At 33.4% G+C, this 12,380-nt stretch overlaps 1 protein-coding gene across 8 annotated transcripts in view; it reads right to left on the minus strand.

The window, feature by feature from the left end:
- Positions 1 to 12,380, minus strand: part of LOC139527331 (kinesin-like protein KIF12) — a 78,229-nt gene that overhangs the window by 57,435 nt on the left and 8,414 nt on the right. Inside the window, exon 1 of one of the 8 annotated variants that reach the window (XM_071322711.1) lies at positions 4,173 to 5,452. The exons of 5 other annotated variants lie outside the window; for them this stretch is intronic. In XM_071322711.1, the coding sequence (XP_071178812.1) occupies positions 4,173 to 4,447 (275 nt within the window). In that variant the 5' untranslated portion in view covers positions 4,448 to 5,452. Of the gene's footprint in view, positions 1 to 4,172; positions 5,453 to 12,380 lie in introns of those variants that run through there. 2 more of the 8 variants (XM_071322710.1, XM_071322709.1) reach the window with 2 other exon arrangements.

The following is a 12,380-nucleotide window of genomic DNA, read 5'->3' on the forward strand; positions in this document are numbered from 1 at the left end:
AATTCCTCACCCAATGTGTACTATATTGCACTGCAAGACTCTGAGTAAAGAAAAAGAAATTTAACTTCAATAACCCCAGTCTTTTTAATTATTTACTTGTAATTGAAAGTGTAACTTGTTGACCTTCGAGACCAAACTACCATCTCAGAAAATCGGAATTGGATACACGTCTTAATTAAAAACTTTAAGGGGTCAAATTTAGTGATTGAAAGGATATTGTGAGATCGACCTTCGTAATTCATTTTGACCACCGTAAGAGTACCTTGCCATTGTCAGCCCATTCGATATTTCATTTGTAAAAAGTAACTGATTTTTTAGTGAATTGCAACCTTTAATTACACCATTTACAATTTTAAAAATTGATAACATCTCGTCTTTTAAATTGTATGTATTGAAATTAAAATGAAATTGAGTCGGGGTGTTCCGTTTCAAAATGAACAATCCTTTTCGCCAGTTGAGTTTAATAACTGTTATTTTTTCTTTCTTATTATAAAAATGACTTGTTCTTTATATAATTTAACATAGTAATAATGAATGATTATAGCGACGAAAACGGGTTAATTTGACATTGGCAAACCTATGCTATCTTTTCATCTAGATTTTTAAATAACTTGTATTCACAATGGATTATGATATATACATTTTACGACAACTTTTAGCATTCTCAATTCCTAAATTATATATGTTGATTTAAATTAAAAGTATATTTACTTATGCATTCTCGTCTTCTGTATGGCAATTTATTCTGTACAACATCGGAACGTCTAAACATTATGGACACTGCCTAAAGTGCACTAAACTTCTAAAATGCACTAAGTAAGGGGAAGCACCGCAGCCCTTATCTAGTAGCTATAGATGCATAACACAACCACCCTCTATTTAGCTGTGCAAGCGGAGTACCCTTTAAGCTAAGGATAGAGTAGTGGCTAATGTCAGGGGGTCGGGGATGATTCTAAACTGGTATGTATATACAGTAATGATTTTTGGAAGCCACGGTAAATCATGCTCTCTGGTTACATAAGCACCAAGGTCATTCAGTACGATAAACTTTTGAATGTAAAAGATTTTGAGGTGATACTATCCTTAAAAATAAACAATTATTAACTTTATCAGAATAGAAATAAAGAAGAATTAAGAGCAATACTAGAAACTATAACCACGAACGATTTTAACAATAAACTCAGCAAAAAACTCTTAAAAAACAAAAAATTTAAAAATTGATCAAATTTTTCGACCTAAAATTCTTTTAATATCAAGAGAAGAAAAAACGATATGAATCTGCAGTATAACTACACTTTATTCGCACAACATAATGTACTGCAGCATCCCTATTTTAATTATCTAACTATATATGTTTTGGTTCCGACAATTCTGTCTAGATGATGCCATCATAACATGCGGAACAATTTCCGTATTTAAAGTCAACATATCCAAGTTTTGAAACAAAAAAAAATTCTGTGTTATGATTGACAATAACACAGTATTGTTGACAAAATATTTTTCTTCTGTGCTGATGTCCCTGGTTACACACAACGGGTGTCACGTTAGTAAATATCTCGGATTTTTGCAGCGCATTAAATTATATTAAAAATATTTAGATCATTTACGCATTCAGTTTCGATTTTGAAACCACTGTTGCAATGGGTACGTTGAATCAAGATTACATACTTGATGGCATATCGTTGCCCTAAGATGTCCAGGGGCTGATCCAGTAATTTTAAAAAGGGGGTGGTTTCCAACACAGGACAAAAAGGGGGATTCCATCCACATCCCCCATTCAAATGCATTGATCTTCCAAAGAAAGGGGGTTCCAACCCCCGGAATCTCCCCTGGATCCGCCACTGGATGTCGGTCAGGTTTTTGTTGGTTTTACGAGGTTGTTGAATCATTGTTGTTCATGTAAATACCCACATCACTTTATAACTATCATTCCATAAATACTTCGAAATGAAGAAAATACCCGCGGTTCTTATATAGAATGATATTTTACAAATATAGGTGGAATATTGATAAAACCATTAACTCCGAGAGCAAGATATCACCGGAAGATGCTATTATTGAAATCACGTGTCTTCTCCTAGTTTCAAACTAGATAACCAAATTGCGGATATTGAAAATTGTTTCTGCCATAGATTTTCTGCATAAACATCTTGCTAACAACATGATCAACAATTTAGCAAAAACGTTTTAAAAATGAAAAAAAAAAGTTTTATGTAGTCACGTAGCCATTATACAAACTAATGCTTACTCAAAAGTCTTGTTATGATATAGAACAGACCGCACAAGTGAAAAGAATTAAGACGGATACGATCTTACATCGCTGTTATAAAGCTCAAGGATGGAGTGTTTGCATTCCTATTTTTATCATGTCACTTCTTGAATGAAAAGGCTGTTAATTGGTTCAGATGGTGAACATCATCGAATTCATAATGATCAATAAAATAGAGAATGGAAAGGGGTGATTCAAAGACACAACAACCCGACAAACAGAGCAGAAAAAGGTCAAAGCCACCGACACAGAGAAGAGAGAAAACCCCACACAAGATGTCAGCTTATACCGTTTATGTCAAGTTTTAAACAAAGAGTCTAGATCTATGTCTATCTATTTGTATATCTAAAAAATAAAGAATTCCGCGATTGGGTGTCAAGCTTATATTAAGAAAACATTTTCTAGGTGTCAGCTTATGATATGTTGACATGTTGCTATTTATGTATACAAGTTCTTATGTACAAATGTATAACAAGATCATAGATCTATATTACAATAGAATATACGTCCTTGGTCCAATCTAAGAGTTTAAGACTATTACATAATGTAAAAGTATTGTTGAATATATATAAGTTGATCCGCTTATATTTATAACTGTTTATTTTATTTTTGTTTATTAATTATTTAACAGTTTAAAAGTTTATGAAGTGTATTTAGATTTTGTATTACGTTTTTTTTTCTTCAAGTTTGCTATATTTCTTTTAGAAGAAAATGTGATATATATAGTATACACTAATGAGGCAGCAACCAAACAATAAGAAAAGAACCAATTATCTATCTGCATTGTGGATAACGATGGTTGTATGTTTGTCTGGCCCTCATATTTCATCATGGATTAAAAATTAATTTCACAGAGATTGAAGAAAAACAACTAAATTTTGTTTTTGAGCGTCTAAATGTCTGTTGGAGACAGCTGGTTGGAGATTTTTTTTTGCCATCTTTCAGTTTTTTTAAAAGAAAAATATATTTTACACCATTGCCGATTTTGGTTCACTCGTACTCAATGGAAATGTTTTCTCGTTGCCTAGGAACTGGTTGCTGAAAGTTTCTTATTTTAGTAACGTTGAAATAAATATTAGGAAGGATTAAAAAAAAACTTAGTACAGATGACCGATGTAGTGGTCATCCTGTTTTAAAAATTAATATTTGCATTCAAAGGTGTTTTAAAGTTCACCCCATGTACTTATACATCCTTTGTTTGTTTTGGAAACAACAACTCAATTCATTAAAGGAAGCAGGTCTTTAACATGTTTACTCGCGTGTTAATGTAAAAAAGATAATAATGAATCCTGTAACATAATTTAAACCTATCGGAGGCATTATTTTGTAGTGATGAAGTATGTCTTAACAAAGGTCAGGGGAAGAACAACACTTCAAGTTCTGTATCTTTCTCACTTGTGCATTTTCCTAGCGATATACGTGAGATGTTGCCACCTTTTCTCCATTGCAACAAGATATTTTGACCTGTAGAACGAAAACTAACCCGCGGCATAGATGAATACAACACATTTATTAATAACAGAAATAATTATAAAAGTCTCGAACTCGAAGGTATTTAAAAAAAAAAGGGGGTCCATAAAACTCGACAAAACCAAACGTTTTGGACTCTTTATCAACCACCAAAAACGACTAGAAATGACAATATGGAAACAAACAGTTCATTCCATTAAAGGAAGCAGGTCTTACATATATTTAAGCGCGTGTAAACTGAAGTCGATGAAAAAAACATTAAAAAAAGTAAAATAAAAATTTCCAATTATTTCAAAAAAAGATGACATAGATCTGCAGTATGATAACAATGACAATAATCCCTTTCAGAAGTATTACGAATATACCTTAATCAAAATCATTATTTATTCCACCCCACAACACCCTCTTCTCTTGTTTTCCTTTATCAACTTACCCGAAAGGATTTTTGAGCGTAGATTTTCCCGTAAATTTTCCCCTATACTTTTCATCGTCTCCATCACCACTATTAATTCTCAAATCTCTCTGACTTCCGTTTACAGACCCGCCTCCATTCTGTAAATCTCGTTGACTCGATGATGCTGAGAGATTTCCATTTCTTACATCTTTTTGACTCCCAGACATAGTCCGCAAATCTTTTTGACTTCCGGACACTGAAGCGTTTCCATTTCGCGAATCTTTTTTGTTTCCTGCACTAACAACTCCATTCATTTCGTATTATTTCTCCCAAAAGACGAATGACAATCTCTTGATTATAAATTATAGAAAACTTCCAAATAAAACTTTTAAAAGATATTCCAAAAACCAAAACAAACAGACTTAAGATTATGTGCAAATACACTCCAAGTGTGGCAAGTTTATCACAATAAAAAACATGAAATCCTTCGCGTCAAACAATAATTTATCACAGTTTGCACAATCCAATAGTGTTTATTAAATCCTTTTCTTTCAATGTTTCCAAAAACTAAATCGTACAGGTTGTTACTACATGTATACAGTTCGCCCTGTATCTAAGATTCATCCAAGTTGTTTCACCTCCTCAGGTTTGTCTTAAGCACACAAATAGATACAATACTAATAAATGCCGAAGTACTTCGTTTATAATTCATACATTCAAATGGTGCAGTCCATCTATATAGCCACGGAAACAATACACACTGATTAAAGCATTATCTAATAGACCAAATCAAGCGTGACCCCCTGGTGCTTTAAATTTTAAGTCGGTAAAGAAAACTGCGAAAATCAAAATCTCACTAAATTGATAATAGTATATCCCTGCTTATACTTGTAATATTTTCCTTAATTACGACTTTGTAATAAATACAACTTTGTGTAATTAATGGCAAACTGCCAAAGCGTGTTTACATGTCAAAGTCTTAATTAGTCGAAGTAATTACAAATCAAAGAATTATTTTGTTCCAAATCCATTTAATAAATTTTTCAATTGTCTCTCGGGAATTTAATAGAGTTGCTAAATATTGACAGTATAGTCAAATTTTGATTAAATTTTTAAACAAAATCTCGGAGATAAACTGAAACTATATCACGTCATAAAATATCTGAAATAATAAAATCATCCCCTAGTGACAAAATGTGGACGAACTCAAACAAATCTCAAAGCTACTCGAGGATTACGATAATGTTTTTATCCCCCGCACTTTAGATGATCTTAGATATAAGATCATATCACGAAAACATATCTTTATGTCACAGTCCGGTCTGAAATAGTATCTCAAACAGATAATGAGTTTTAAATTCAGAAACATATTCATCGGAGACAATTTAAATTGTACATTTAATTTTTTTTTAAACCCAACCATTCTTTTGTCCGTAGGGGGTCCATACAATTGAGTATTAATACCATACATAAATTATGAATGTGTAATCAACGGTTTAATTTGGTAAACATTTATTTATTTAAGATTTGATTAATACAATGTCTATGTTTGGTGATGTTTCAAATCAGGTCAAATTCAAAAATCTATGTCGTATAAAATATAACACAGCAGAAATGCTGAACTCCCCGAGCTAAAGTCGGAATACAAACAGGTCATCTTGACCAATAAAAAATCTTCCAATTTAGGATTAGGATTAAAAGTGATTAGGATATACGACACACAGACAGCAAACCAGAATGTAAATCGAAATAGACAAAATACGAAAAGCGCTCGAAGGCTTTCAGAAACCACTATAGAGACAGCAACACAGGAGGCAAACCGAAATAGACAAAATCTATGAAGTGTTCGATGACTTTATGTGATATAAACAAAATAAGGAAAGCATTCGAAGAAACCCTTACAGAGACAGCAACCCGGGACGCAAACCAAAAGCTACAAAATTAATAAAGTGCTCGAAGGTTTTAAGAAACCCTTACAGAGACAGTTAACCGGGACGCAAACCAAAGGATACAAAATTAATAAAGTGCTCGAAGGTTTTAAGAAACCCTCACAGAGACAGTAAACCGGGACGCAAACCAAAAGCTACAAAATTAATAAAGTGCTCGAAGGTTTTTAGAAACCCTTACAGAGACAGCAACCAGGGACGCAAACCAAAAGCTACAAAATTAATAAAGTGCTCGAAGGTTTTAAGAAACCCTTACAGAGACAGTAAACCGGGACGCAAACCAAAAGCTACAAAATTAATAAAGTGCTCGAAGGTTTTTAGAAACCCTTACAAAGACAGCAACCAGGGACGCAAACCAATAGCTACAAAATTAATAAAGTGCTCGAAGGTTTTAAGAAACCCTTACAGAGACAGCAACCCGGGACGCAAACCAAAAGCTACAAAATTAATAAAGTGCTCGAAGGTTTTTAGAAACCCTTACAGAGACAGCAACCAGGGACGCAAACCAAAAGCTACAAAATTAATAAAGTGCTCGAAGGTTTTAAGAAACCCTTACAGAGACAGTAAACCGGGACGCAAACCAAAAGCTACAAAATTAATAAAGTGCTCGAAGGTTTTTAGAAACCCTTACAAAGACAGCAACCAGGGACGCAAACCAAAAGCTACAAAATTAATAAAGTGCTCGAAGGTTTTAAGAAACCCTTACAGAGACAGCAACCCGGGACGCAAACCAAAAGCTACAAAATTAATAAAGTGCTCGAAGGTTTTAAGAAACCCTTACAGAAACAACAACACAGGACGCAAACCAAAAGAAACAAAATAAGGAAAGCGCACGAAGAACCCTTACAGAGACAGCAACCCCGGACGGAAACCGAAATAGACAAAACTAGAAATGCATTCGAAGGCATTGGAACCCTTAAAGTGGCTTCAACCCAGGAGTCAAAACAAACATCAGTGAAGCATTCGAAGGCTTTAGGAATCACTTACAGTAACAGCAAACTTATGAAACAAACCTTCAATATACATACATTAATGTGTTTAATACTGATGGGATGCAATCTCGTTGATGCACTTTAATCTCTATTTTTTCGTATATTAAAAAATCATATATTCAAAAATTATCGTAGTGAAGATACCGCTTAACATATTAAAAACATATACACACGCTTAAATATCTCGAGATTGACATCTTTTATGTTAAAAGCGATTGAAGACAAAATGTAAAACCATTATTAACCCTATACTTTTCTTATTCCCTTCTTCCTCACTTAAACTTACACGACTTATATGGAAGATCGATACAATAGATCGATTAACATTTTACACCTCAATAAATAACAACACGATCAAACACTTTAGAGACGTTTTATCTCATTACTTAATTACTCTAGGGCCAAATAAAATAATATATGTGTTTCCTATAACATATTTGAAAAAATAGGGTAGGCAGCATCTAGATAAAATCTACTTTTCACCGAAATAAATTTTCCTTGTTTGGTCCTTTCCTGTGACAAGTCATCCTACTTATGTCTTCCGTTTTTCTCTATCCGGCTTTTTTCAGACATTTAGATCGTACATTGAGACTATTGGAGAGAAATTCTGACTTTAACAGTGCTTATTGAAAAAATGAACAAACAAAACTTTAAGGTAGGGTATTTGTAAGAAAGGGACGAAAGATACCAGAGTGACAGTCAAACTCAAAAATTAAAAAATAAACTGACAACGCCATGGCTAAATAAAAAGACAAACAGACAAATAATAGTACAGAAGACACAACATAGAAAACTAAAGACTAAGCAACACGAACCCCACCAAAAACTGGGGGTGATCTCAAGTTAAAGGGAAGGTAGAGAAATAGGAAACACACATATAACTTTATTTGGCCTTACTTAATTACTCTAGACTATAAATGGTTTTACAAGATTTGTTCTGTTAATAGCAATCTCTTCACTGCTCGTTAATTCTCAATCAAAAGCCCTTGATGGTGTTCCTAAAAGTCAATGCATTTAATGACATTTCAGACGTATTAAACGTTTCATTAATAGCATAAACTGTAATGGGTTTGTTTTATGTAAATAGACTTAGGACGATCTAAATATATGAAAAAAGCCGGATAGAGAAAAACGGAAGACAAAAGAAGGATGACTTGTCACAGGAAAAGACCAAACAAGGATAATTTATTTCTGTAGAAAGTAGATTGTTAACTAGATGAAAGCTAAATGAATGATATACTATCCTGTGCATTCTGATAGTTTTTAATGCTTTCAAATACTATAGTGATTTGATACACACTTGTCTCCTGGGACATATAATATACATATGTCTCCTGTGACATCTTACACACGTGTTTTCTGGGTCATATGTTAAACATGCCTCGTTGTGCATATGTTACACATGTCTTCTGTTACACATTTTACACATGTGCCTCGATGGGCATATGGTAGACATGTGTCTACTGGAACTTAAGGAGTACACTTATCTTCTAGGACATCATTACATATGTCTACTGTGATATGTTACACATTCGTCTGCTGTGACATATGTTACACATGCTCTACTGCAACACATACACATGTGGTATGGGACACATGTATACATTTATCTACTGGAACATGTGATATACATATGTTAGACATGTCTCCTGTTACATATGTTATGCATTTGCCTCGTTGGACATATGTTACACATGTGTCTCTTGTGACATATTTTTGACATGACTTTTTTTGTGTCTCCTGGAACTTAAGGTGTACACTTATCTTCTAGGACATATGTAACATAAGCGTATACTGTGACATATTTTACAATGTGTATAATGCAACATACACATGTATGGTATAAACGTTTGTTCTAGGACATATTATGTTTCACATGTTCCTACAACAACATGATATTCATGGATGTCACATGACAGTAGGTTGCACATCTGTCTACTAGAACATATGATATAGGCGTATCTCCTGGGACATAAGTTTCACATGTATCTATACTAAAACAGAGGTATACATGTATCTACTGGATCAAATGGTATACCTGTAACAACATGAAAATAGGGCACATTTATCTACTTGAACTTATAGTATACACGTTTGTACTGCAATAACTGGTTAACATGTATCTACTGGAACATATGATAAAATATATAAACCCATGACTACTATATTGATCCATGATTACTATATGAACACATGAATACTACATGAACGCATGAATACTATATGAACCCATGAATAATTTATGAACCCATGATTTATGTAAGAATCCATGAATACTATATGAATCCATGACTACTATATGAACCCATGCATACTATCTGAACCCATGAATACTATCTGAACCCATGAATACTATATGAAACAATGAATACTATATGAACCCATGAATACTTCATCGACCCATGAATACTATATGCACCTCCAATGAATACTATATGAACCAATGAATACTATATGCTCCCATGAATACTATATAAACCCATGAATATTATATGAACCCATGAATATTATATGAACCCATATATACTATCTGAACCCATGATTAATGTAGGAACCCATGAATATTATATGAACCAATGAATACTATATGAACCCATGAATATTATATGAAACCATGAATACTATATTAACCCATGAGTACTATCTGAACTCATGATTAATGTAGGAACCCATGACTACTATATGAACCCATGAATACATATGGTACCATGAATACTATATGAACCCATGAATACTTAATGAAACCATGAATAGTATATATGAACCCATGCATACTATATGAACCCATGAATACTTTATGAAACCATGAATACTATATATGAACCCATGCAAACTATATGAACCCATGAATACTATCGGAACCCATGACTACTATATGAACCCCTGAATACTATCGGAAACCATGACTACTATATGAAACTATACCTGTTACTTCGTAGGCTTACTCTTCTGATTGAAAATCCCTGAGACATTACATATTCCGTTTAAGAACAGTTCTACGAAAGTCTCTTTTAGATATATATACACTAAAATCTAAATACACTGAAGTCGAAATCTAAAGTTATTGTCCGTACAATTAAAACACTGTAAAACTATAATTGTTTACATAGAAGTAAGTGGTTGTCGTAAATTTTGAGTTTAAACTAGAAACCAGACCAAATTTGTGGTAATTTAAAAAGTAGGTGAAGATTTAGTATTCCTAAGAGTCATTCTATTGTAACCAGAAAGTAAACTTTAATATGACATTAAGATTTTTATGAATTTAGATCTTTATTGAAAATTTAAAACATCACTAATTTTATTCGATAGTTATTTTAAAGAGAAAGATAAATATTGACCATTTAGACTTAATTTTAATTTTTAAATGCCTTGAGACGTACAATTCTACGGAAATAATTAAACACTCAAGCTTTCCTCATTCTCTGGATATATGTCACCATGGAATAATGATAAATAGATAAACAAACAAACAGAGGAATAATTTTTAATAAATTAAAACGGTAAAATATTGTGCTATATATATTTTTAAAAAGGGACAGCCCGTGATTTAAAAGGAAAGATTACTTTTCGAACGCCTACGCTACACACAGCTGTCTCATTGCATGAATGATATTTATTGCGTCCTTATTTTTCTACCCCTCGTGACCATGGCACCAAAGAAACTACACTGTCATCGTATATTTGTTCCGCCTAACAGAAGTTCCCCGGAAACTTTGTTATAAACAATGTCATAATATCAGAGAGCCGTTGCGTAGTGGTTAGGGCATCGGACTACTAACACAAAGGTTCCTGGTTCTATTTCCGTTTCGTTGTCCTATAGCCATTCTTCCCCCACGCCAATTTTTCCGGGGGGTGGGAACTGGATCGATCCAATTTATCCGGGGGGGGATTGGCTTGATCCAACTTGTCCCCCTCGGCGTGGGGGGGGACCAGGAGCAGGCCACCCCCTTAAATAATAGCACAAACTAATGTTTCCCCCTTGAATTATAACGTTGCCGATGTCAGTTCCAAATTTTTATCCAAAAAGAAAATAGAAACATTTTTTTAAAATTATTTTAGCGGTACGAAACCTTCATTGTTATTGATTAATACTTTATACAATAAAGTATAAAGTATTAATATATATGTCTTATATATACATGTTTATATTTTATTGTTGTCTGTTTGGTATTAAATTAATAATTTACCAATATCAACCAACAGCATAATTGTACTACATGATCCTGGCTTCGGAATGGCACATAAAGAAGGTGGTAGCTTTAAACATTCACAGCCCCCCCTTTTCCACCCCGTAATAATCCATGCAGCCTTGGACAGCACCCCATAAGAAAAACATGTAAAATATCAGTTGGCTTCACTAAAAATGTTGGTATGGTGCACAATAATCACTTAGCACCGGAATAAGAGTACTCTCAGTTACTGAAAGCTATTTCAAAACCAATTACAACTAATAACAATCATGTTCTCCACGACTGGTTGTTGTTTAATAACGAAATGACTACTAACGATTGTTTTGTATGCGACATTGCTACTTTCATATTAAAAAGAATTCAGAGACATACATTAACTGCGAAACCATGTATATTTTGTAAGGCTGTGAAATGACAGTTTTTCAACCCGAGATAGATAAGACTATTTTATTTTTAAATTATACTTGTCATACTAGCCTATTGCCAGAAAAACTAAACCTGCAAAGTCAATTGTTGTAGCAATACATATTTAAAATGTTTCTTGGCTTATGATAAATCCAAACGAAAACTTTTTGGCATTTCAAAGCATTAGGGTATAAGTAAGGAGTATACACCTATAGAGTTAAGTTTTCAGGTCAAAAGAATGCATGTAAATGTCAGCATAATGAAGATATGGACTATCAGACAAAATAACACAACAAAATGCAATTACAGACGGACTGATAAACATGTAGACAGACGATGGACACATTGACCAGTATAATATGGTAGACATATAGACCGACTGGTAGACATGAATGGACAGATTGGTGAGCACATACACAGACTGATATATTAATTAGACAGATTGATGGATACTAAACTGATTGTGAAACATGTAGATAGACTATTGAACACGGAGGCAGACTGGTGGACATGTAGACAGATTAGTAGACACAAAGACGGACTGGTGAATATGAAGACTATTGAAAATGCATACAGACTGATGGACACATAGACAGACCGATGAAAATGTAGACAGATAAGATACGATAAGATAAGAAAATTTATTTTAAGTCGGGTTACATGAAATACTACAAACATAAGCTCTGTAGAGCTTTTTGCCGACATTAACAACAA

This window comes from Mytilus edulis, chromosome 6 (assembly GCF_963676685.1).
Source record: "Mytilus edulis chromosome 6, xbMytEdul2.2, whole genome shotgun sequence".
Classification (NCBI taxonomy): Eukaryota; Metazoa; Mollusca; class Bivalvia; order Mytilida; family Mytilidae; genus Mytilus; species Mytilus edulis.